Source organism: Lutzomyia longipalpis, chromosome 2 (assembly GCF_024334085.1).
Source record: "Lutzomyia longipalpis isolate SR_M1_2022 chromosome 2, ASM2433408v1".
NCBI lineage: Eukaryota > Metazoa > Arthropoda > Insecta > Diptera > Psychodidae > Lutzomyia > Lutzomyia longipalpis.
In genome coordinates this window covers 36,041,397-36,069,392 of record NC_074708.1, presented here as the reverse complement: position 1 = coordinate 36,069,392, position 27,996 = coordinate 36,041,397, and the positions used below count along the sequence as shown (strand labels likewise).

General features: G+C 33.7%; 1 protein-coding gene across 4 annotated transcripts; it reads right to left on the bottom strand.

Moving 5' to 3' along the window:
- Window positions 1-2: 2 nt before the first annotated feature.
- Window positions 3-27,996, bottom strand: LOC129790503 (sodium/potassium-transporting ATPase subunit beta-2). Of its 4 annotated transcripts, none has more exons than XM_055828008.1 (8): window positions 27,245-27,996; window positions 26,943-27,156; window positions 12,631-12,771; window positions 12,427-12,546; window positions 11,317-11,486; window positions 11,108-11,218; window positions 9,430-9,598; window positions 3-4,725 (listed from the first exon to the last, which is right to left on the bottom strand). In XM_055828008.1, the coding sequence occupies exons 2-8, from the start codon at window positions 27,070-27,072 to the stop codon at window positions 4,622-4,624; spliced, it is 945 nt and encodes a 314-aa protein (XP_055683983.1). In that variant the 5' UTR covers window positions 27,073-27,156; window positions 27,245-27,996; the 3' UTR covers window positions 3-4,621. The 4 variants fall into 4 exon arrangements, with proteins under 4 accessions (XP_055683983.1, XP_055683980.1, XP_055683981.1 ...); XM_055828005.1 differs by having other exon boundaries at window positions 9,430-9,610; window positions 27,245-27,815; XM_055828006.1 differs by having other exon boundaries at window positions 9,430-9,610; window positions 26,943-27,153; window positions 27,245-27,807.

Here is a 27,996-nt window from a genome sequence, read left to right as displayed (position 1 = left end):
TGTTTGTTTTTTTTATCATTTTATTTCATTACCTATAATTTTTTTTATAATAATTTTCTTTAAATTTTACTTGCTTATATTTTATGTATTTCTTTATCATCTCCCTCCGTCGCCACCACTCTCATTTTTTTCCACATAACTTGACTGACATATAGCAATACATATTACATTGTTTTCTGTTTTTTTTTTCTTTTATAAATGATTTGTTCTCAGTGATTTGTTGATTAAATTCATCCAATTAGTTTCTTCTTGCATTGTTTTAAATGATTTTTTTGCAAAGTTTTTTATTGTGTTAAAATGTGTGATGGAACATTCATCGCTAACTGACCATATAACTTTTTTTTGTCTTGCAGTGCGGAAAAGCCATGCGATTCCCATAACTGCGAGAAGCATATCCTACCCTGCTGGTGTTTTTTTTCGTGTTGTGATTTTTTCATCTTTTTTTTTGCTTCATTTTTAAATTCATTTTTGGAAATTAGTTAAATAATTTAATTTTTTTTCTTCATAACATACTCAATGACGCTTTTTTTAATAACTATAAAGTACTTTTTTTCAACGAGAATGATAATTAAATGTTTATTGTTTTCATCAATTTATATACTTTTTTTCATTATTTATTTATTAATATTTTTTCTTTACCACCTCTTACGCGTGACATTTCCATCTGCGTCAAAATTTGTTTTTTTTTCTCTTTTTTTTTTACTTCTAAACAGATCTTTCATCCACTGTGATTTTTTTCTATTTAGTTTTTAAATTTATTATCATTTAAATAATTATACCTTCACTTTTAATAATTCTTTTTGTTTAAATGTTTAATTTAAAATTTTTTATCTGCGCAATTCATACACAATTTTATCTTTCTTTTTTTAATATACTTAACTACAATGCCTAAGCTCTATTTTAATGTACGCCACCGCATTTTTTTCATAATCATATACTCACTAAGAATTCAATGATTTCTTCTTTTCTGAAAATTTTTTAGGGGTTTATAAACAAAAAGTTTTATTCTTCCTTTCAAATTGATTTCAATTCGGATCAATAAGAAAAGAAAATTCTCTTATTAAATCGGAAATAAAAAAAATTCTAACAAATTAATTTAGGCGGTAGGTTCACCAATAGATTGTTTTTTGAAGAGATTTTCTTTATTTCAAAAATTGTTTTGAAAATTTCAAAAATTCGTTTGAAAATGTGAAGAGGTGGGTTTTCTAGTGATATTCTCAAATATAATGTTTTATTTTTTGTTTCTTCTCACGATTAATGAATGATCAAAGAACGAAAAGAAAACAAAGGCAGAACACTTTTTATTTTATTCTTTTAAAGAATATTTTTCTTTTCATTTTATTTTCTATAAACTCACAATTAAAGCATAGTTTAGTTAGTTATTATCTTCGTTTTTTTGAAGAAATTAATAAAAGAAAAAAAAACTAATAAACAAGATTTATTCACAATGGATTTTTTGTTTCGGTTGATTCTATCAGAAATCTTTTATTTTCCTTTCTACCCTTGAGGTTATAAGACTTTGACAGTTCATGTTGTTAAATTGGTCTTCTGTCATTCTATAGAAGAAAAGAGAAAGAATTAAATTTTTCAGAAATCTTTTAGAAAGATCTTTCAAAATTTCTGGAAGTGTCAAAATCTTACAACAAATTTAAGATAAAAAAAAAGAAATAAAAGATTTTTGACAAAATCCACCCCATTTCTTTTAAATTTTAAAATATATAATGTTTAAGTGATAATCTTCTTAATAGAAATCAAAGGGAAAATGAATCTAAAAAAATATATATAAATACTTTTCATTTCTTAAATAATTATTAGATTGTTTTTTCAATATATCCTCTCTACAACGTTATTATATGAAATAAATAGACTTTTTTCTTCACTAGCGCTCATCAAAAATTCAAAAATACTTTTTTTTTTAAAGTTTGAAGGTGTGTGGTGTGTAGCTTTTTTTATTTTTAAATAGATTTCTGTTTTTTTTTTAATATAGTTCCTAATATATTTAATGTTTTTTTTTCTTTAACAATACTAGTTACGCAACACTAATATACAAGTATTTCTTTATTTTTTTCATTTAAATTTATTTATTAGACTAAAGATGCAGCAGCGTACAATCGATTTCTTGTTTTTTTTTTCATCTTTAAATTGTATTTTTTAACACTTATATACGAGGCTCAATTTATTGTTTATTATCAATATAACGAATTTTTTTCTTGTCTCATCTGTTTACCAAAGTCTGTCTAATGCGGTGATTTTTTATCTTTCTTTTTTGAGACTCTTTTTTATTTCTTTAAAGGATTTTTTTCTTCACATGCAATGCCTCACATTTAACTCCTTTTATTTTCTTTAATATCTCACTTTTTTCATAAACCTTCTCTCATAGTACTTATAATCCTCGATATTAGCACGCCTCTAGAACGTTTTTATTTGGTTTTTCTTTGTTTCTTTCACACAAAATAATTTTGCATTAATAAAAACTCAATGCAAAATCATTTTCATTTTAAATTTTTTCAATTGAATTTTTCTCTAAGCGCTGGATCACGGATAATTCATTTTTTGTTACTATTTATAATAGATTTTTCTTCTTCATCAAATTTATTCTCATCCGTTGCCTAGATAATATATTTTTTAAATTTAATTTTTTAATTTCCATCACTTTTTTTTTAACTTTCATTACTCATTTCATAATTCTTTTTAATAAATATTTTTTAAATAATTCATTTTTTTGGATTATGAACTGCGTGTGAAATTTTTATACAAATTTTTTCGATTCTTGCACACATTCTAATATTAGTAAGTTGTTTTTTTTTCTCTTGGTTTTTATGGGCATTGAAGTTTTCTTTTTTTTAGCATTAATTTCCACATTTTTAAAATATTTTTTTGTGTTCTATATTCTGGGCAGTGAATGGAATTTATAGAATGGAAACAGGCCCTTGTAATGCTCACATTTTGTTGTTTTTTTTATTCCTCTACTAAACACATTCTTCAATGTTTTTTTTCTTTTAAACTTCCTCGTCTGTGTTTTTAGTACGTTGCCATTTACATAATTTTTTTCATTATTTTGTTAAAGTATTCTTTTAAATCTTTCACGCAAAAATTCTCACACAATCACTATCACAATTTTAATTAAATTATATATTTGCGATTACATTTTTTTCTTTAATAAAAATGTTTTATTTTCTTTATTTCTTTCCGCATTCTACCACAAGTTTTCTTTTTTTCATTTCAGTTATATGAGAATATTGTGAAAAAATAATAGGTTTGAAATTGTATTTCAATTTTTTTATTCATTTTAATTCATATTACTATTAAAAATATACTTAGAGATTCTAACAAAAATATCTCTTGCTAATTTTTTCCGTAAGTTTTTCTTCATTTTTTTTTGTTAAATCTTCACTTAATTGCATTTTTCGGTTGTTCTTGTTGCTCGTTAATTTTTTTTTAAAAAGGTTTTGGTATTCATTTAAGTTGATTTTCTTCTTTTTTCAATGTTTTTAAAGGTTTTCCTTTTAAAGTTTTCCCTTTCACAGAATTTTCCACAAATATATAATTTAATATAAAGTTTTTTTTTTATTTCAAATAACTTTTTTTTTGTACAGATTGAAATAAAAACTCAGCAATATCATCAGTCAAAAATATATACCATTACATACCTATAAATTACATTTATTTATAATAATCTCCAATCACACTCACAAAATTTATCAATTTTTATAATTAGTTTCTTTTTTATTTCTTCTTTTAGTATTAAGTCATACTTTTTTTTCTTTCTAAGTTGTTTCTCATCTCCTTGGGCGTTTGGTTTCTTTAACGTACTTCTCACACATTTTTTCTTAATCTTTTAAAAATACTTTTTTTTCTATTAAGTATTTTTTGTTATTCTTTTTTTGGCTGATGTATCGAACACCCAATGGTTCTAACCTCGAGTTTATATAGATTTGCAGTTCTAACAGATTTGTTGTTTTTTTTACCTTCTTTTTAAAAGTATTTAAATCCTTATTTTTACAATTTATTTTATCTACTCAAGCCACAATATTTTGAAGGTGTTTTATTCTTCAATTTAATTAATGTTTTTTCATCTTTTTTTTTCCTTTAATCTTGAACATTAAAAATTCTATGTCTTGTGTTCTGCTGCTTATGGATCTCAATTTATGCTTGACATTCCGTAAACGTGGCGCTATCGAGTACTAAAGTTGTCCTCCTCCCATATTTTTTTTTACCTAATGAATGAATTCACTTGATGATCTTCTAATTTCCTCCATTTATTTTTTTTTGATATTTTCTTTGTATAATTTTTTTTTTATCTTGTTTTCCTTTCATCCTCAAAGTCTCATTTCTAATCATTTTTTGGTTTACGCTTTTTTGTTTATTTTTCACTAACTTTTTTTTATTACTTTTAATTTATTTTTTTTCACCTAGCCATACGTTTTTTTTTAGTAAGATTTTTTTGGTGTGTGCATTATTATGTTTTTGTTGTTGTTCTTGTTCTTTTGCCTAAGCCATTTTATCTCAGCCTCTGCAAACATACTATGCAGGCGATGTTTCATCCTTCATTTCCATACTGCTTGACTTTGGTTGGTAGATTCTTTTTAAACGCTACTAGTCATAGAATGTGTGTGTTCCCTTAATCAATCATTAGCTCAAAATGGACGGAACCCCTCCTCTCGGAGCGATCGTGCTTAATGTTGCGTGCCCATGCCTTGCATTCGATGTTGATAAGGACACCAGCTTTTGATGGGCGGGCGGGCGAGAAGAGACAAGAAAATTACAATTAGAGAGACAATTTTTCTTGATACCAATTTAGTCCCCACACCCTCCCCTCTAAACCACCCACGCTATGCCTCGTGCTAAGTATATACTACATAGTTTTCTATAGCCTAGCTCTTGTGAGACGCTAATTGGACAGCAACTTCCCACAAGTTGATTGATTTGAAGGAGTGAGCTACTTTCGTTTCTCTAAATCTTCACTCTTTTTGAGAGTTTGATTGTTGTTCTTGAAATAGTTCTAAGTAATTGGGCAAAGGCTGCACAGAGTTTGTTGCGAGAAAGGAATGAGGATTTCCCACAAATTGTTGTGGAAAATTAAACTCAAATAAACCTTCCATTCCAACCATTGAAAATTGCTTCATTTTAAATTACTGCCAAGATGGAGAGTTTAGTGTTGTTAGACAGAATGAAAATTCTTGGTAACTCCTAGAATTTTTTTTACAATAAAATATTTCTGACTGAAATAATTTTTTTCTTTACATTTTTACTTTTATTTTTTTTGTCTGGATTTTGAGAATCTAGAACAGGTTTTATGTTAAATTCAAAGAATATTGCTTTCAAAGACAAAAGATTTAAGAGACTTAACCCTTTCGCGTTTTTTTGGGTCATACGTAGACTCAAACATAGCTTTTGACGATTTATTTTAAAGTTTTAAGCTTCTTCTCCGACCCTTGATGCTTTTTCTATTAACTCAATATTCCCATTTTTAATTTTAACTGTAGCTTTTTTAAGCCTTAAAATTTCTTTAAACCTTTACAGTAAAACCTAATCTTTCTGAACTTTAAAAGGTGTTTAAACACCCAAATACAACCCCTTATTACGTCACTTGTTTTAACCCTTTCATTTTTATTAAAATTTACTCAAGCAATGGGTCTTATTCAGCGACTAAGAAATCCTTGAAATCTTTGAATTTTGTACTGAAATTTTAAGATTTCAAGCGAATTTTAAGGGTTTCTTGGTCGCTGAATAAAGTCCAATGAGTCTTATTCTGTCACCAAAAAATCTTTCATTTTTGCACAGAAATTTTATTCTACCAACAACCCTTTTAATAATTCATTAAACCCTCAAATGAAATTCAATTACCATTAAATTCAGAAATATAAGAAACAAATGGTTCAGTTCTTAACAAAAAAGATCTCTTCCAATTTATAATCCTTTAACAATATTGATTTAAACACGGTTGAGAGTCCCTTGATGGGCATTGTGTTGTTTTTAACAAAAACTTGTGTGTAAGAAGAGAAACTTCCTTTGCCTATAAGTCCCTTAAGGTAGATGGGAGGAAATTTTAATAAATGACCCCTGACCCCCATCTATAAGAAGAAAATCCTTTAAACTATTTCAAGTTCTTTAGAGACCTTAAAGAACCCTCCTCTCCTTTGTTACAATTTGTGTGGGAATAAATAATTTAAATTCACTTTCCAGGTAAGATGAGAAAGATCCATCTCTCAAAAGTTTCCCAGGGAACTTTATACTACATATAGTAGGTAGTTAACAAAGCTCAACAGCACCGTTTATTAGTAAAAGGATGTTATAATTAATTTCCCTTTTAGTTCTTTCATTATGCACACTGCCTATGGGGTATTGTTTACCCTACTCTTATGGAGGAGAGATTCAACAATATTATAAAAGCTCCCACCAATGTTGAGACCCTCGTCGTTTTGTATTTTGACATCCATCGCGCGTAAAACCCGCCTGTCGAGCGGAAAGTTTTCCTTGATGGACAAATTAATCCGTTATTGAAGGGAAAATCAATTCGGAATTTTCCCACGAGTGTCGAAGGCCAAGTTCCACCACAGCTCAAGTATATATGTACATATATTGGTAGTTAACTTGTATATATGGAAGGAATGAAGAGAAGAGGAAATATTCTTCGCGGTGTTGTATTTATTTAGCATCTCAATTATCCTTAAACGATATCCTCTCTTTTTCGTGCACTGGGGCAATATTAAATCATGCCGTTTGCCGTGAAAAGTGGATGGGTCGTGAAAAGGACGAAAGGAGAGGAACGACATTTACCACTCTTCTTTTTTTGGCAGAGTGTATGTGCTGTGGATCAATAACAGTGGCTATGCCGATGCATGGAGGTTTGTACACACGAAAAATTTAGCGCATGCCCCTTGACGAATACTCGGGGTATTATGTAGGTCAAAGGAAATAAATGCTGCTCAAGTGTTAGATGCCGCACTTACTGAATTTATTTTTCCCTCCTTACACCGAAAAAAGTTGTACGAAAGGAGTCTCAAGAAGGGCACGGAGTGGTGGGAAAAAAATCAACAATTTCCCTTCAATTCATAGCGGCAATGGGGGTGGGAGAGAGGAGCCGATGAGGCAATTCCTTATCAGGCAAACTCCAGGGATGCGCAAGGACACATCCACTTGATGGGAAGGAAGAAAACATAACCAAACAGGAAGCAAATACTAAACGTCCCATTCGCACTCACGACCCCACGCGAAGAGTGTTGAGGATGGCACACTGATTGTGCGGTATCCGGTGTTGCGTGAAGAGGAGCATGACACGGCCCAAAACAAAATTTATCGCATCCGGTCACACAGAGCTTTATTTTCTCGCTCACATCCTTAAAATTGAGCGGAAAAGAGCGTTATTCACGATACATACAGTAAGTCCCCCGCATGTAACCAAAATTGGTTTTTAAATTATTGTTGGGGATCATTAAAGGTTCAAAATAAGCGTGGTGATTTCCCGGAAAAGCGCTGGGAAACCTACGAATTTTCCGGTTTTAGGTGTAACCTATATTGATTTATTTCTCAATTTCTAGCAATTGTAGAATATTGCGATTGGCGTCAAATGAAAGCTATATCAATGCTTAATATTATATATTAAAACCATTTTCAAAAATGCACAAGAAGGTGAAAATTCGGAAAGATTTTCCGAACACGCATTTTTCTTTCGCCTCCCATTTCCACAATATTGCATGGGACCACCTGGAACATCCCTCATTTTGTAGCTTTTTTAATCCCCTTCCATTTGGTATAGCACTTGCTGGGGAAATCTGCTGGGAAAACTGTTTTTTTTTTTTTAGTGATTTTCAATGTTGGAAAAACTCACTATTCGAAGGCTGCAATGTTATACCGGAGCTCACACCGACTTAGCCGATTTAACAATGCAATACAATGTTATACAATGTTATACAATGTTATGACATTGTATAACATTGCAGCCTTCGAATAGTGAGTTTTTCCAACATTGAAAATCACTAAAAAAAAAAAAACAGTTTTCCCAGCAGATTTCCCCAGCAAGTGCTATACCAAATGGAAGGGGATTAAAAAAGCTACAAAATGAGGGATGTTCCAGGTGGTCCCATGCAATATTGTGGAAATGGGAGGCGAAAGAAAAATGCGTGTTCGGAAAATCTTTCCGAATTTTCACCTTCTTGTGCATTTTGGAAAATGGTTTTAATATATAATATTAAGCATTGATAAGCTTTCATTTGACGCCAATCGCAATATTCTACAATTGCTAGAAATTGAGAAATAAATCAATATAGGTTACACCTAAAACCGGAAAATTCGTAGGTTTCCCAGCGCTTTTCCGGGAAATCACCACGCTTATTTTGAACCTTTAATGATCCCCAACAATAATTTAAAAACCAATTTTGGTTACATGCGGGGGACTTACTGTATGTATCGTGAATAACGCTCTTACACGAATGTCTTCCCCAAAAGCTCCTCAATATAAATCCTCAAATTCTCAATTTAAATTTAATGGGCTTTAAAAGAATTGAAAATTTATCAAAATTACCTAATTTATTCATTTGTTTAATCTAAATTATTTCAGAAATAATTATAATTATAAGAAAATTTAATTTCTCCTTCAGAGGTAAGAATTCTTAACAATTCAAGGAATTCTTGAGAAATTTCTACCCTTTACCGTTTGATCTCTTCCTAATTTAGATTAGAATTAATAAATTCATCATAAGGGATAAATTATTATGAAATTCAGCTAGAAGAAATAATCCTGTGCGGAGATTAAGTTACTTCTTAAGAGGAAATCATTCTCAACAAAAGAAGGAATTTTTCCTGTCCAAAAGCTCTCTCCCTCTCTCTCGAAGCTTTTCCATATCGTCACCTAGCTATTTTCACCTCGATCTCTCTTCCTATTTTAGATTAGAATAAATAAATTCTGTCCTGAAAATTATTTACTTGAAAGTCTCCTAAAAGAAGAGGATTCTTTGCAATAACAATTTCGAACTTTTCCTTCAGCAGAAAAATTCTTAAAAGAAGAAAAGAATTCTCAACCCTAGAGCTTTCTTTCAAGACAATTTTTCTAATCTTTTCACGTAGCTAACTCCAGCCCAATCTTCCCTAATTCATTTTCTTTTAATTCTCATTTATTTTCTAATTCCCATAGAGAAAATAAAAATATTCTTGAAGGTTCTTGAGGGTGAGAAAAATCAATAAATTTCTCTCTCTCCAATAATATTTAATTTTCTCCATGACAAATGCACTAGAGTGTGTAAAAGGGACTTAATTAGGAAACTTTTCAATAATTCTGCGAATAATGGTGAATAAAATTCCATAAGAAAGATAAACTTTCATTGAAAACTTCAAGCATGAGTCTTTTAATTCCATCGCAAATCCCAAACTTATTTGATTAAAAAAAAGGAATTAAATTTTAAATGGAAAAAAGCCTTTTGTTGTACTTACTTTTAGGTCGTTCGAACAGGACAGCTACGAGCGGAGGAAGGTATCCCTTGGTATTCCGGAAGGGGAAGAAGTATCCGGGGAAGCCTCTTCGTGGGAAGTACTGAATATTCCCAATATTCTCCACATCAGCCGGATTCTCACCCTCGCACGACACCCACACCACGTTGGTCTGTAAACGTCTCTGATTTTATCAAATTTGTTGAATATGCATTCATTTTTCGTGTTAGTGCAAAAATAAGACTTTTGTTACATCTCTCTTCATCATTTTTCTTTTCTTTCCGCTCTGAAAGAATTTTCAACGGATTAGCAAAGAACAAAAATATCTCACTGCAAAGAATTTTGGCGCACCCTTCGCGTTTTGAGTTAAAATAAATCTACTTTCTTTTGCAATATATTAGTCACATGTGATTCCTCTTCTGCAATCATTTTGCATTCTCTATAAACCACGTTCTCGCTCTGCCAATTGGGTTTGTGTTTTAGTGCAAATTCGGCTAACAAAAATCTTAGAAAAAAAAATAAATTTTGTCTAGGGCTGCAGGGGGTGTGAAATGGCAAAGCCGATCAATTCAGCGAGATTCAAGGAGATTAGAAGGGAAGATTTTTGTATTTTATGATTTATTCTGCAATGTTTCTTATAGCAATTTTTTTAACACCAGAGGGCCAAGTCGTACGAAAGCTATGCCATCTAGCGGGTAAAAGAAATCGAGAAAATGTTCTAAAAAAACAAATTAGCATAGAATTTAAAGAATTTTCCGAGCTTTTCTTTTGTTAAAAAAATGGAATATTTGTAATTTTAAAATATTTCCAACACCAGAGGGCCATAGTTCAACAAAACGTCATCTAGCGGGTTAATTAATAATACCAAATCGGAGGAAAAGAATAAGCCAAATTGGCATAAAATTATCTCAATTTCATACAGAGAAATATTTGCCATTCATGGCTTTTAATTAAATTTTAACTTATTTCATCATAATTAATTAATAATTTAATTATTTTTAATCAATTCCAGTCACCTAATAGGAAACCTAAAAAATCCAATCAATTTTTTATTAACACAAAATCAACGTTATTTATTTAAAAAAAAATGGAAAAAATGCGAATTTTGTGTGATTCATCTTCTAAATCTCCTTGAAATCCTTATCACTGAGTGAAGGATTTAAATTTTGTAATCCATGAAATTGTTACAACCCTAGATAAGGCACTTTTTGTCTTAATCGAATATGAAGTAGGAACACAGAGAAGAGAAAAAGAAATGCGAGGGAATGAATGCTGAAGAAAAAGAACGAAATATACGAGAAAATGAGAAAATAAGAAGAGGATTAGTAAGAGTGAAAATTCTCCGTATACAAATAAGTAGATTTTGATGAGGATGAACATCTTTGGGGGATGAATTTCTCCACTAATTTACACACCAACACACACACAAATTTATCAAGCAATTTTTTTTGTATCTTGCATGGATTTTAACATCAAAAATGGGGGTGGGGGTTAAAAGTGATTTTCTTGCGAGATGAAAATTACATAAAAATGTAATGTATATAACACCACACACACACATCCTTGTGGAATTGTGAGATGTGGAAGAAATTATTTTTGAGAAGATGGTCTCTCCAAAGCGAGAGGAAGAAGTGTGGTTTGACACTGAATTAAGATCAAATGCCAAAAGGTTGATACTCACATTTTTACTGCCTCGCTTTTCCTCAGCTGCGACGTGCTGCTTCAATTCTTCGGGCATGTTGTCAGGTAACGAGGTAGCGTTCGTATATATCTGTGGCATCCAGTTGAAAATCTGCAGCAAAAAAGGGGACGAATTTGTACTCATAAAAAGCTCTAAATAATATTGCGTGGGATGGATCATCCACTAAAAAAAAAAAGGGAGCAACTCACCTTATTTAACTTTAAGAATATGCACGGTGATGATTTCGGGAAGTTATACCTCTTCTGAGCGGTACAAGGATCCCAGCTGGTGACCGGTACATTGCAAACTTTTCCCTCGGGCGGTGGGTGGTCAAAGTCACAGTCAACACGATTTTCCACTTTGACATCATCAGCATAAGCTGCAATGGGAAAGTCCAAGGAAAATGTCTTAGAATTTAGCTTCATTTTAATTAGTTTATTAGACAATTCTTTTCCTAGGAATTTCTTAAGTTATTTCAAGGAGATAGCCAAGGAATTTATTCGTTAACTTTCTAACGTTTAACGTTAGTTTTAGAACGTTTACCATTTTGTTTACAACGTTTTTAAAGCTCCAGAACAAAAATTTATCATGAACTCTTTTTGCTTAAAATTTGTATTGTTTGTAAGAAGAGCTCCGATTGGCGGATCAATTCGGGCAATGCCGGCAAAACGTTCTCATTGGCTACCATTTCATCTACATCATAACTAGATAGACCTTCGGTGCGAAGTTAATTTGAATAGTTTACATATCTATCTATTTCGAGCTTTAAGCTTTTAATAATGTTCAAAGTATTTTTTAAAAGCTTGAAAATAAATTTTAAAGTCAAATTTAGTCTTATTGCTTCAAATACTTGTGAACAATGCTTTTTTCCCAGTTAGTTTCGTCTAGAAATTCACAAGAATTCTTTAAGTTATTTCTACATATTCTTGAAAGCTTAAAGGGTCCTTTATCAAGCTAAATATGTAGAGCTTTAAATAGTTTTATTTGACATTGAAGAATTTATAAAAGATCTATTGGGCCTAATTCAGCGACCAAGAAACCCTTAAAATCTTTGAATTTTGTACTGAAATTTCAAGATTTCAAGCGAATTTCAAGGGTTTCTTGGTCGCTGAATAAGGCCCATTATCTGTTAAAGATCTATATAATTCTTTCATTTCCCATAAACTTCATTAATGTATCCCATCTATTTTAAGTTATTCTTTCAAATTAACATACCGAAACTTTCAAAGCTCTCTCAATAAAATCAACACACCATAAAGAGCTTTCAATTGATATCTGAGCTTAGAACGTAAATTGTGCAATTTAATAAATTTCCTTACGTTTTAGGAATTCGTCAATCTCATTAACCCAGTATTCCATATTTTCGGGACTCGATGCCTTATACCAGACCAGAGTACTCTCGACATTTGACTCTGGGGGCATCGGTCGGAAGCCCAGGCCTGTGAAAAGAAAGTTTTACAAAAAAAATAAATAAATTGTGGATTAGATGTGAAAAAACGTGTTGAAATGTTACAAAAGTTTACCTGGATTCGTTCCAATTAGCCCATTACCGAGCTGCCACTTTGGCATGTTTTCATCTAGTGTTTGATAAAAGACAGCAAAAATTGCTGCAAAGAAGCCACATAGCGCTGCATAGAATAGGATGTAGAATATCAGGATTTTCGCTGCAAAGATAAAACAGAAAAAAAATCATGACAATTAGTGGAAGTTAGCATTGTTCAGAACATGGAAAATTTTTACATGCTACAGCGGAATTTCCCACCCTTTCATGTACAAGGTGGAAGTTTATGTGCTTTTACGTAAGGCTTCCCTATGTAGGTATATGCCTGAACGGGGTGGGCAATTGCTGTCGCGGTAGGAGCGCAAGATATTTAATTTCCAGGCAGAAGGGGCGCCAAACTGACTAGCCTTTTTCCTTTTCTCCCCCAAAATGTATGACTAAGAGAATCAATACGGGCGCACCAGTGTTCAGTGCTGGAAAAATGTTGCTCTGCCTCCCACTTTGGGTTGAATAAAAATCCATACAATATTGCTGCAAGCACGCCTTACGTAACCACCAACCACCCCCCTTAAGACTTGTGATGGGGAAAGTATTGAAAGTTGTAAGTGATTGTGAAACATCATCAATGTATGAGGAAAGTTTTCTCGTGCAAAATGGCTGCGAAGTGCGATGGAAATACAGGTTAAAGCTGCCTCCCCCGAAAGGTCAGAGACGGATATAGAAAAAAAAGTTTCATTGTGAATGAGAATGTAATTTGTTTTGGAGCTTTTTTCCTCACCAATAAAATATATAACAATATGTATGTATATTCTTCCAATTAATACGACATTCAGTCGTATAATATATCCCAAAGGTACTGTCCAGAAAGGAGAGAGGCCAAACTCTCTTTTTTTCGGGGAAATTCTCTACGGCATAAGATCAATAATTGGGGTTTATCGTGGTAATTCATGGGAAGCTATCTAAGCACCTGGATGGTGTTAATTATGCACGAGGATAATGAAACAATAAAAGTAGGTGTGTGTGCGATATAAGTAATTCATGAGGGATATTTTCTCAGAATTTTTAGACTCTCAACCTCATAAAACAAATAATAATGAAATAAAAAAATTCAATTTGCATAGAAAAGCAATTCAAATCGATGCTATTACATTGACAATGCAAATATATATTTAAATGACCCTGCTGGGAGGAAAATAATCCCATATTGGATTGCAAATGTCATGCATTTTGAGGAGGTGCAGCAAGGAAGGTGTTAGATGAGCTTGTTAGTATTCAAGTTTACCTACACTTTCACCCGAGAGCTTTCATTGTTTACAAATTGAATTATTGGACAGGAATAACGAGCAATTTATATAACCTTTACTAAATATTTCTCTTACACAAATGGTTATTCAGGCGATAATATTTACATTAATGTTATAATAGAATTTCCTTATTAAATTGCATCTTTAACTGGGCTTAATTATGCTTAATATCGATTAGAAGTATGAATATTAACACATGTTTGAAAAATAAACAGAATATCCAATTTAAAGTTTTCTGATAATTTCTTCAGTTTGACGTATGCTTTTATATTCTATTTTTTAAAGCTCTCCGTGAAGCTTTTATGAACTGTAGTTTAACATTATCTGCGTGGCTATTTCTCTGTTGAAAAATTCATAAAATTACCCACAATGAATATGAAAGTTTAGAAACTATAAACTATCCTGAATTGCAGTTAAATATTAATAGGAGGTCCACTCTGTTAGAGCTCATAACTTTAGTATCTCTCTCAAATTATTTGCAAGAGGAGAATTAATGAGAAAGCTTTCAAAGCTTGACCACTTATGTATGGCGATATATTTTTTTTAATTTAAATTCCTCATGAATTTATTTAATCAAATCTTTACCTAATTATGCATGTTTTGTCTCTAATAATAAACAACTGGAAATAAAATATAAAATAAGGAAAATCATTACAACAAATTCATAATGTAATCCACAAAATTGAAAAGCTCTTTTCAACTTTTCAATATGTTTCAAAGTTTATTGGAAAAAGGATATAGAGAATTATATTATTCTTGACGTGAAAATTGATGGGGATAGAGACAAAATTTCCACCTATTTGTATTTTTCCATCTCCGCCCTTCAAGATAAAAGTAAATATATACACTCACAAGACACACTAAGAGGAAATTCAATGTTGATCTATATAAAGTATATTATTTGTGTAGCAAAAGGCCCACTCTCTTCATATAAAATTCATGTGAATTGATGGGGACACCGGGTGTGAGGTATATGTGTGTGTACATATATTGATTTATAAATAGCAATCTCATATGATGGATCAAGGTGAAAAGAGAAAAATCCCATGGGAAATGTATTTTCCATCATCTCTCGTTTGCATTCAGGCAGCACGGGGGTGTGTTTGTGCAGATCAGGTGGATGGTTGAGACGGAGCGCATGGAATTTAACCAATATTGATTGGTAAGAGCGATCAAAATTCAATTTTAATCCGATATCGCTGAACCAAGCCAATGCTCAGTGGCCCAGAAGCGCTATTTACGTGACACATTAGCAGTGTTCAATAATCGCATTCCATGTGAGGCTCTCAATCAAACACGAATGGGGGGCGGGGGTGGTTTGGTTGGGTCCTCGCACGGAGTGGGAAGATGGGTAAATGTGATACAATTTTGCTTCATTAATCACATCATGCAAGGGATACCCCGGAAGGGCTGTACGGTGTGGGAGGGGGGATGGCTTGCAGACGACAGGCTACATTGAATTACACCATTTTAGGTGCCCTCATGGAGATACACCGCACACAAATGAAATATCGATGTCAAATGCACCTCTTCTGCCACATAACTCTCGACAATGAACTACATATTTCATTAATTATCCCCACTTCGGGAAATTCTCTTCACCACCACCGTCAACGGGGGGCTCCCACACGCCTTTCACCCATCACACTATCTTATCGCGGTAAAACATATTCACAACGTTGCTATATATTAGCATTTTGGGCAAACAAATTCACTGTACAACACCCTCCCCGCGGAGTATCATATCCACTTAATGTTTTCCCATAAATCGACGGGAAACAATTCTATCGCGCCCTTTTTATCGTCATCATGATTGAGAAGCACCCTTCTGGTGTAATTTCACCCTCCACCCCCCCCACCACCCTTGCCGCCCGCCCTTCTTTAACGAGTGATCCTTGAACCCCCATTGACCTTTCTGCCAACCCCTCATTTCATTCGATATTTCCGAAATATAATTACACATTTAAATATTTGCCTCCTGAAGACGAGGCGTGACGAATTTTTCACCATGATCCCTTTCGATAACAATGCCTTTTGGAATTCAATTGCTATATTCACTCACCACCTATATATTAAGTAGAGTTGAAGCAAATTTTTGGGGTAGTTTTTTATGCATAAATTTTCATATGTTTATATAGGAAATTTTCCTTCAATTTCCACACAATGGGGTAGATTCTGATAAAAATCTTGATAAAATGGAGTTTTTAAATCGTTCTGTTGTTCTAGAAAACAATCAGAAAGAACTTTAAAGAGCCCTGGAAAAGTAATTTTCTTTCATAAACCCGTTTAAAGAAGGAAATAAAATGTCAAAATCTTATAAGATTTTTCTCAGAATACCAAATATGAAGAAAGACGAATTATAAGGAAAGAAATGAAAAGATTTGTATCAGAATCTACCCCAATCATTACTTGTGGTCTTTTATTTTTACTTTTTTGCATTGAGTGGAGGCGCCAGTTACCTCTATTAAATACATCAGAACCCTTTAAGTAAGTACTAGGCGCCTCCATTTCATTTTCTAAGATATTTCTGATCAAGAATCCAAGACTTTAAGAAAGTACCAGGCGCCTCCATCTTACTATCTGACTCAATTTTAACTAAATTATGTTGCTTTAGGTTAAAGATTGTTTTAGGTTTAAAACCAGGCACCTCCATTTAATTATTTTATTATATTCGTTTTAGTAAAAAGAAAATAAAAATAAATAAATAATAAGAAAATACCAGGCGCCTCCATCTAAATTTCTACTCTATTCGCCTACCGGAATTAAGCATAATTCAATAATTTATTTACGAAACAAATAAACTAAAAATCTCTTCCAAGTAATATTTTATTTTATTTACCAACAGGATAAATTGGCTAAATATATAATTTCCACTCAGCAATTTTTTTCCTCATCCCGAGACCAATTAAATTATGAAAATAAACACCAACTAATAAATCAGCAGTATGCGAAATTCCCACAGAGAGAAGAAAGATGAAAATTCTCTGTAGGAATGTAATCAAATTTCGCAAATTTCTCTGTGTGTGGAAATTCTTCAACTCTGGAAGGGCTTTCGTGCTTTTCCCCACCCTGTTTAGGGGTGTGAGCAATAGATGAATAATAGACACCCATTGTGCAGTGTGTTAATATTTTCCGCTATTTTGAGAGGTCTCGGCAAGCACGCAACAATTTGAATGCTTATGGGATTCAGACAGGCCCAAAAGGGTGGATCATTTTGCCTGAAGAAGGGTATTGTAATGGGGTTGAAAAAAAAAACGAGAGAGAAGAGACTTTCATGAAGCACACCTTGAAATATTCGCCGCATAACCCCTATATTGACTTGGACAAAGCTATATTGAGATTGTTGCTTCAACTGGCGTGTGGCTCTTCATTAAAATAAGACGAAGGATGTGCCTCCTACCCTTATAAAAGAGATTTTGGGATAATATGTGGGTGGTATGAGATAGTTTGCTTTTAGCCTTCGCATGTACTTTGTGATGCTCCCTCCCTATTTAATTGAGAAAATACGAGAGAAAGAGTAGACATTTATAAGGGTGCTTCAGGGGGGTGGAAAGAGGCCGTAGGAGCAGTCCCCAAAAATAGATGAGAACACTCTCCTTTTGCTTCCTTAATATATATTTGGTGGCATAGCAACAAGACTGGAGCTTTCGGGTGGGAGCTTTCACACCGATTTTCCCTTTTCACAGCAGCAGTGCTGAGTCAGAGAAAACATTTGGAATGTGGAACGTTTTTTTTCTCTCACCCAGCAATGAAGAAACGACCTGGTGAAAGAGAAGACGCGTGTGCAGAATACATAAATGGTTTTCATGTCATTTCATTTTTATCCGTCACTCCAATGGCACAACACACCCTCGAGTTTCCCCGGTGTGTGTATATGGGGAGTATTTTATCATTTGGAGTGGCACACGAGTGGGCGGAAGGCGAGACAATGTCTCCTACATTTATTCATCATCCTGTTCACCTAGGCTTTAGAACTCTCTCTCACTTCGCATCCTTTATCCATTAAATTGCAAAATGCATTTTGAAATGTAATTACATGACAAATTTTCTTTGTCACAATATACGAGATACGCGACATGATGAATAGTTGCAAGGTAAGGATTTTAAAGAGCTTTCCAAAGCTTCCCACATGGTGAATGAATTTGCAGAAATTTCCTTTCCCCCGAAAAAATGGGCTCATCATTTCCCGCCACACCATTTCCAAAGAGAGAGAGAGCAAGCAAAGAGAATGCCATAACCCAATTTTTTATTCATAATTCAAATAAAAAGAGGAAGGTACGAGGAACGCGCTAAAAGAGGGGCGAAGAATATGCAAAAATGTAGAGCATGAGAGATTGTATCGACTTTAATTAGAATTAATGGTCGACATCTCCGTCTCGCTCCAATGAAACATATAAATATTCAATTGTACCACCCTCACCACCCTCCCTACTAACATTTAGCTTTTTCTCATCTCATTTTCTATATTCACACGGATTTTCGGGGCAGCAGCGGCATCTCACCGGAGAAGCGAGCTTTTTGTACTATATATCCAGTATATGTATGGAAAAGAGAGCTTAATGCGATATAAAACCTTCTAATTTAGGAACTGTGCCGTAGGGGGATGGAATTCTCCTCACCAGAGCAGCTGAGTTTATTGCCATCGTGGTTTGGGAGGTTAAAATGTCAGAGTTCAACCCTCGTGGCAGGCAAAGGCGAGAGAGGGTGACTGGGTGGCATGAGGATGAAGTAGATTAAGCTGCGGGGAAAATGGGCCAGTAGACTTTTTCACCAGAAAGCTCAACGACTCCCCCCTCAAATATCTCAACTATCGCACATTGTAGGAAAAAGCTAAAAGTACATAATATCAGTTGCTTTATGGATGGAGATAACAAAGAAGCTTATGTTATGTTGTATTAAATTGAAAATAATTTCTCATGCTGAGAGAAATGTGCAGAAAATAGAAGAAGAGATTTTCTTTGTAGTTATTTAACAAATATTTTCTTGGGAAATGCTTGAAAGAAAAATTTAAAAAAAATATCAAGAAGAATTTATAAATCTTCAATTATATTTTCTATTTGTTTTATTCCATAGTTTCAGTGGAATATGAAGGATTTATTTGACTTTCTTTCTATGCAGTTGAATGGAATTTTAATGAGAAATCCCGAACAGTTTGAAGAGGAAAACTCTTGTCAATGCGATGAGGGAAAAAAGACAGAGAGAGAATTTTTTTTAAATATTTATCAACAGAGGAGAAAAAGCTCAAAAAAGTGATTCTATATAGCAACCGAAATATTTAGGGGAGCACTTGAAAATAACTTGTTAAACATGAAACAATACACATATTGATTTCTTAAGAGGATTGGAAAGCAATATTCAGGAGAAACGGTGGAACATAAATTCCACATAATGCTGCAATTTTTTAAAGCCTCGTGAGGATTTTTTCAATTCACCTTATTTTTCGTTTATTGAGAGAAAAAAAAGGAAAATTCCATCAATTCGTACGCGAGAATAATTCAACATTTATACTTCAGTGAAAGGCAATAAAAGAAAATTGTATCAATTGATAGCATCCTCCTCTTCAATAAAATTCCTCTCATGATCAATTGACAATGGCAATCAATACGCATTCATATCAATTAGAAGATTCTCCTCTCCACCGATCAACGTCTATTTGTCTCCATATAAAGAATTCTTTTGGCAATTTTCGCAAATCGATTGCAATTTGTTCTGGCGGAATGTTGTTTTTGAATTTTACTGTTTTTTTGTTACTCTTATTTTGTTGTGCAAAATGTTGGGTTGTTATGTGCAAAAATTTGATCTTTTGCCAAGAATATCAATCGCTTCCAAGTAGTTTTGAAAGAGGAATGATGGTGAGTATCATGCCAAGAAGAGTCGAAAACATGACCTAATTTCCCGGGGTGCATTTTTTTCTTTTTTTTAATTTGGATGTGTCTGAAAATATGACGAGGGATGCCGTCATCATCAATAAATGTCGTATTAGTTATAGCTGTTGGCCCAACAAAGTCGCCAATTTCCTCTTTATCCGCACGCTCGTGTCTTCATAATTGAGTGCTGAACCGCGTGCGTGGGTGGGAGTGTCCGGCATGGGTCAAATACACAATTACGCACCCACCCCCCGTTTCGCCGTAGAGGTCTACACGCGGGGCCTAAGGTGGTACACCTGACGCAACACAGGGGGCAATTATGGGGCGACATTTAACATAATTTAACGACAAGACGCTACCACCTAGCTTTCCTGGAAGACTTTCCCGTGGCATACACTACACACATTTATTATAAATATTTAACCCCCTTTCGTGGGGCTCACACACACCTCACCCCGCGGTGCCGCAATAGACGTCATCATGCCACACTGTCACATGACGTCATGCGCACACGGTTCCTCCTGGCACGACACACGGCACTAAAAGATGGAAAAGCTGAAAAGTGCGAAGAGGAATGGGGGATGGAGAATATTTGAAGAATGCATATTTCGCTTAGAAATCAATTACCCTTGGGGAGCTTTTGAAAGCTCCCCAGCATATAGGTAGCAGTGCGAGTGGAATTTTAATCAAAACTACATGTTATTGGCATTACATAACTTCAGTGTTTGAATAGTTTTGTTTGCTTAATTTTCATACAAACATTTAATAAAATAGAGCAGATATAAAACAATTAAAATCTCTGTGTAATGATGATGGAGCTTTCGCGTGCTCTTCCGGAATTTTCTTTTGAATGAAAAATATTTTTTAAGGTATTTTCTAACTCAAAAAATAGGAGAAAATGGTTCAATTTTAATTCTTCGAAAACAATGAAAATAGTCTAAAGACACTGAAAAAGGTCTAAATTAGGCTGTTCTTCTCTAATTCTTCAAACTCCAAATAGAGCGTGACAAAGAGTTGTTTATCCGAATGAAAATATTCGGATTATTCACAAATATTCGGTTAATTCTCCCGAAGAAAATCAAAATATTTGGCGGATAAACGCCCCTTGAAGCGTGAAGAGATTTTGAGAAATTCCCCAACTAATTTGAAAGGAGTTTATTCATCTCCGCATAGAAAAGTCTTTCACAAACAATCAGAATATAAAGACTTAATCATGTGGACAAGACTTAAAAATTGGAAGAAATGGTTAAAGACATTTCTTATTTTCCACTGAAACCAGCTGAATACAGGCGGCAAAAATATAATTAAAAATGCAAACAATGACGTCACAATTGTGTTTTTAACCCCTTTAAATGTCTGAAGAATCTTTTCACCAATTTCTTATTCTTATTTCTTAACGAAACTATCCTGATTGTTTTCTCAATTGAGATATTTTTCCACACAGAAATGAATAAAGTTCTTCTTTCAACAATTATTCTCCATTGCATAGAGCTATGTAACTTTTACCAATATCTTTTCGTTCCACGTGAATAAACAATATGCAGCAACTTTATTAGATTTATCTATAAATATTCCCCACGGCATTAGCTCATCCAATATTGACTTCAATTTAATTTGATATTTACATAATGATGATATACATATTCTAATTAGAATGATGTATTATATATATTTTCTTACGCCACGAATGTATAGAAATATCTTCTCATCCAACGAGACATTCTCTTACGCAAGTGATTAATGTGAATATTTAAAGCTCAGCGAAATTCGGGGATTTAGTAACAGTCAATTGATTAATTAACAAACTAAATATTCAAATTCAATATTTCGATATGGGGCATGATGTACAAACAAATGGAATTCAGTCATTGTGTATGTTGGATATTTTATGCGATTAAAATGCTATGTTCATATCAAATTGAATCTGTGCATCAATATCAATTAAAATTGAAATTGAAATCAATGAAAGAGAATAAATTGATTGACATTGATTTTCATAAAAAACTAATCAGCTAAATAATTTGAATGATTTTACTAAATTTAGCTTTTTATGAAATTTTTAGCTCCTCGTCGAGCAACAGAAAAAAAAACGTTGAACAAGCTGGAAAAACGTTGTATAGAAGAAACTATAAAGAAGCTATGTGGTTGGAAAATTCCCATAGAAACATCTAAAGGCTCAACATCAGTGTATAAATATTTTCTTGTTTATATGCCAAAATTTGCTTCCACTTCTTTTGCAGTGTGCGAGAGAGTCTCGTGTGAGATTTCGGGTATTTTTGGATGCGTGGGGACGGTAAATTTAGGCCTTTTTCCCATCATCGAGGTTTTTCCTTTTCCTTCAGATCTCACACCATCCCTCGTCGCCCCCCTTCCCATCCCGGTGGGCGGTAGAATAGAAGAAATCATTGCAAAAAGAGAGAGGTCGTGGAAAATGTCTATCTTGGTGGGCTTTTTCCCATCAAAGAGGGTGGTTGATGGGGGTGTGTGTGTGCCAGGGAAAACTCAATTTGTCTCCACCGTTGAAGAAGATTTTTGTGCCATGCACAGAAGATAGAGATAAAATATTAACTGATTCCATAGTGATATTCTATTTCGGTGATTGTCAGCCACATCCCACCCACCATGCGATAAGCTTCGTGTTTGGCCTTTAAGAGAAAATGGGATTTCAGCGAAAGATGAGTTTTCACCGTACAAATACAAAAGTTTTCTTATTTTTCTCCCACAAAAATATATATAGGAAAAGCACAAGAGCTTTTGCCCATTCCTTATGCATAAAATGAGACTTTTTTGCCTCCCGAAAAATATTTTTATTAAAGAGAAAAAAACTAAGAAAACTATGAATTTCATAACACCTCCCTCACACCCCCTGCGTTGTGTGTGTCATGTGAGTCACAATATTTGTGAAAACCTTAGCTATGGAATAACAAAACGTTAAGTACCAACTGCTACAGTCTCAAACAATCTCTATTTATACAATCAATTTGTCTCTCAAAGCGCCTTCGTCCATCAACGTCATGTATGTATATCATACAGAAGATTCTTTTTTTATCACCCACGAGACTAAACGCATGATTTCTTCATCTTCAACAATGTAGTACGTGTTGCTAAGCCAGTTTAAACTGATTCATTTGCAAAATAACCACGGAATCATTTTTTTTCTATGCTTCTATATTTGTTTTTCACACACAACACAAATATTGCTCGTGGTCATGGTTCTAATGTGTTAAAAGAAGAAGAAGATTTCCCCCATCGATCTATGGCAAAGAGATATGTTTATGCTTTTGGCATTGTTTTCAAGTGTGGCAAAGCAATTAATCAAAAATGATTAAGAGGAGCCAAAATAGCTCTTTCTCTCACACATTGACTCACAATTTTGGCTACAAATACATGAATTTAATCTAAATAAATAAACGATTAAAGATGCCGGAATATTGCTGCAACCAGCAGAATTTTATGGATGTGCTTACACAGACAGTAATATAATCAAAACGTATGTTGGGAGAATTGAATGTTGCTCCAAGTCAATCATTCAGACACTTTTATCTTAAAGCGATACCATTAATGATTTTTTTGTGCATTAAATTAACCCTTTTGTTGCAGAAAAAATTCTTTGATGAGAATTTGATGAATTACAATTTTTCCAAGTTCTAATGAAAATTGAAAAAAAAACGCCGGAAAATCGGAACTCAGCCAATAATTAAAAACGCAATTTTGCCATTAAATTCATGCCAGAAGTCTTGAAAGAATCTATTTCCCGACGTTGACCGGTGCAGAGCGATTTTCCAAACATCTCAAACGATTTTTTACATCGGATCACAAAAAAACGAAAAATTAGTTTTGATAAAAACTAAAGTACTTCTTGCAAGATTTCTGGATCTGAATAGTCTTATCTAAATAATTTGGGAAGGAATTAAATTAATTTTCTTGTGAATTTCTTAGAATAATTTCCAAATAAATTAGAATTTGCATTTAATTCTAATTATTTCTAATTCAAATAATTGCATTATGCTCTAAAGTTTTCCTTGAAAATCTTGCGCATAGTTTTCCAAGAAATTAATTAAAATATAGTACTTCGGAATTAGAGAGGAATACAAGATTTAATAAAGTTAGACAGGATTCGAGGAAAAGCTCAAAAGCTCTTATTTCTCAAAGAGATAGAGAAAAGCTTTTCAGAACCTTTCTATGGGAAATTTTCTGTCCGATAAATTTTTCTTAGAACCCTTTTCTCTATCTTTGTGTAAAATATAACATTTTGAGCTTTTTCCTTGTTTGATTAAAAAGCTTCAGAGTGTCCTAATTCGTTTCTAAAATTATTCTTTTTATTTTTACAATTAAAGTATCTCAATATAGATCATAAATAGGTACATAAAAACATAAATTGACTATTCCAACGCTAATGGGTTAATTCATCGAGATAAAAACCATAAAATTCCACCATTTATTTGCCCCTCATCGTACAAAATGAGCAATTTTCTCTGCAATTTATTCTATTCTCGTCATTCTTTTTATTTCTTTGCAATAAAAGATTTTTTTTTGTATATAACACGAGACAAGCAATTTCTGTGAAAATTGCAGTGTCTGTGAAAGAGCACATACACAGAACATGTAATTGTGCGGCATTTTCTTTTGCACCAATCAATGGGGAAGCCTGTCCCTCTATATTTTTCCACAGAAGAGTAGAACTTGTATTACTTGGGGAAAATCTATGTCATATAGAACAGAGAAAATTTATTGATTCCCGAGAAATTCTGTAGTAAATTATTCAAAAGTGCCTTTCTTGACAAGAGACTCAAAACATTTGCAATATGAGGTTTCAATGGGGCCCATTAATTATTCCTCTCCATTGATTCTGTCTTCGCAGCAATTTTATTTCATGGCAGAGGCAAAAAATCACGATATTTTCTGTATAGTAGCGTCATTGATTCTATAATGTACACAGTTTGCTGGTAATTTTTTTTTTCTGTGTAGGTATGCCACTCTACGTCACCATACACAATGCTGATCTACAAGATCAGCAGCCAACAAGTCGGCCAACACGTTTTTTTTCCACCGCAAGAGAAGCTTTGCATCACGCAGATTTATTTTGTAGCAAGAACTGAAATTTTCTGAATAAAAAAAAAAGGTGGTAAAAAGTGAATACGCCCGCCGGCAGTAGCATCATTGTCAGCAGAATAATTTCTAATGGAAAAACTTTTATCAGACACTCAATGTGACTATTTATGATGCTTATGTTTGCATATCTCAACAAAGAATAATATTTGGTGTGGGTAAATAAGAAGTTTTGAGAGTTTTGATAAGAATTTCACAATATTGGCTTTTTTCTCTAACACACAGAGAGTGGTCCAACAGCCTCCAATAGCGATTAGCGATGCGAAATAGCCCATGAAACGATAAAATATGCTCTTGCAATGCTTGAATTGTACAGAAAGTGAATTACAGACTCGTTAGAAAATTATTCTCACAGAGAAAATGTGTTTAAAATGATTTCTAATTGTATTAGAATTATTAGTTTTATGATTAATTAAATGCGAGAGATCATTAAAATTGAAAAAGTCGAATGTTTGTTAGAAAATTAACTTAGCTCTTGACTAGAAAAAAGAATTCTCGCTAGAACTTATAAAAAAAAAATGAAGGTTTAGTTGCTCAGTCAATAAAGAAAATTTTCCTAGTGTACTAAATATTGTAAAATTGGCAAATCTAGTTTAACAATAGATGTCTCCACAATACAACGAAGACCTCTAGCGGAGAATTTTTTAAAATTAAATAATTTTAAAATTCACAATGAATCCATAAATCATTTATTCTCTGCAAATATTTCATGACAATTTCATTGAAAATTTAACTTTTCTTGAAAGAGATTATATCTTTCTTAATAAAGTTCTAAGGAAAAGAATTTGTATAATTGAATTCTTAATTATTTTTAAAAAATCACAATTTAATGAAATTATATTTCAAATAATATTACAATCTTCCAAAGCAAATTATCCAAATTGATATACATTTTTTTTTAAAGAGCTTTTCCTTTAAAAAAAATATGCAAATTCAAACATGAAGATAAATTGTCTTTCCTGCGCATAATTAAGTTGCCCCATTAATTCTGGCATGTTCCTGTCACGATTTCCCTAGAGAATTAATTACACCTGACGCTTGTGGTTTGCTTTTCAATGCAGAATTTGTGCATTTTAATGTTCCCCCATTTCACGTTTGTTTAACATAATTCCCCCCAACATACATAGCATATACATGTACATAATATTACTCCGCATCTGGACGAAATTTGCTTCTACAGACAAACAGAATTTGGATGAACTACGAAAATGATTCAGCTGAAATGTGATTCATGATGCGAAGCGTGAATTTCGCCACTTAAATTAATTTGTATGAGACATTTTCTTTAAAGAAAAAAAAAGACGAGAAGCACCAAAGAATATTCCAATGCCATAACTCTCTCAATATCCGCATGAGCAAAATTGTGGTTACATAATAACACTGCTGGTGTGTTCTAATTTTGGTCTTATGCTCGCGCTTCCATTTCTTGTCTTTATGCTCCAAAAATAATAATTCTTTTATAGATTTTTTCTCTTTCTTTCTGCACGGCGGTTGAATGTATTTTATGTAATCTTCAGGGGGTGCAAGACAGAGCATTATTTTGTGTGAAATATGCATGATGAAATGGGCCATGGACAGTGTGTGAATGATTTACTTTTATCGATTTTTTCCAAACCAAACTCCAGGGGATGTTTGGGGGTGGAAAATTTCCCCTTCGTGTACTCCTCACGCGCGCCCTCTTTTCCAACCACCCCCACCCCCCATTTCGTAGGAAATTATGCAACTATCCCGCATTTTTGGGTGGGACTGCGTTTTCGCCTTTGAAAATTCCTTTTAAGGATTTTTTTCCACAAATCTTTTAATGTTTTTGGGAAATTTACTGAAAATCTTTTAAAGATTCTTTTAAGGAGAGAGATTTAGGGAATTTCTTGATCCACGAAGAAAGGAAGGTTAGAAGTTCATGTGATGTGAAGGAAAAAAAGCGGGGCGAGTCCAATATGGCCGCCGAAGGAGCAAAGGATGCAACAATGGCGCCCCATAGAATGTGAAAATTCACCGTTGAGCAGCCATTTGCAAAGGGAAATTGCGAAAAAATGATTAATTTGGTAACTTACCCCAGCTTCCTCCGGTACGTCCGAGGAATTGGCCCGTTTCACTGTTCCACAGGAACAAGCAGAATCCTTCCCATTTACCCAATTTTGGGGGTGGAGTGTAAAATTGCTCTGCGGCTTTCTTATCGGCCATCGCTGTGCTTTTCGTTTCTTCTCAAATGCGAAAAACCCCGCCTGTGTCCTGGTTTAGATTTTCTCTATGTAGCTATTTCTTCTTCTTTTCCCACGGAATGAAAAGAAAAGGGAAAAAGTTGTTTTTTTTCTTCTCTTTGACAAAACTTGTGGATTAATCTTCGCACACTGACCTTGTATATCCCACTGTGGGGAGCAAAAAAAGGGAACTGAAAAGTGTCTGTGTTTTAAACGGAAAACAAGAGGGATGTCCTCCTTTCGTGCCCTTATTGCACAATCACACAATCAAGTGCCAGAATGCAAATGAATATCCTGCTCACGCGGGGTTGTCCTTCACACGAATGGAAGTTTCTTGCACGACCTTGTCACGAGATATCCGCCAGAAAAAAAGGAAGGGTGGCTTCCTGTAGCCGAATTTTCTCTTCTTTTTTACTCAACTTTTCCTCTTTTTTAAAGGGAACTTCTTTTTTTTTTCTGTTGGAAATCCCACCGTAGCCACCACGAAAGGAACGATGGTAACACAACCAGTCGGTTTTTCCCTTCAACAAAACTCAACCGGAGCACAGCTTTTGCCGATAAAAAGACACGGGTCTGACTTCGGGAAGCGACTAAAGTGGGTAGCAAAAGTGCCGATTGAGACGATTCCTCACTGTTCCACTTCCACTCTGTGATTGCGCTGGTTGGAGCTCAATTCCAGCACAACTTTCCAATATATGCGCCGTGAGTGTGTGCCGATGGGCACCGAGTATGGGAAGAGCTCTCCAAAATACCATACAACCCATACTTCGGGCTTCCTCTTCCCGCGCGCTCGTTGATTTTGCGCGCGTAAATTCCACATCATGGCGCCTGCGTCCCATCTTCGATCGACGCTGCAGCATCGCGGCCATGGAGGGCTAAACGATACGGGGCTACAGCACTACACTGT

Bases quoted from the DNA above. Each gene is read 5' to 3' on its own strand.
- LOC129790503 (XM_055828005.1), bottom strand. From the start codon at position 27,072: ATGGCCGATAAGAAAGCCGCAGAGCAATTTTACACTCCACCCCCAAAA. The intron at 12,547-12,630 runs GTAAACTTTTGT...TTCTTTTCACAG, and splicing joins GCTAATTGGAACGAATCCAG to GCCTGGGCTTCCGACCGATG. The intron at 11,219-11,316 runs GTGAGTTGCTCC...TTTTTGCTGCAG, and splicing joins TATTCTTAAAGTTAAATAAG to ATTTTCAACTGGATGCCACA.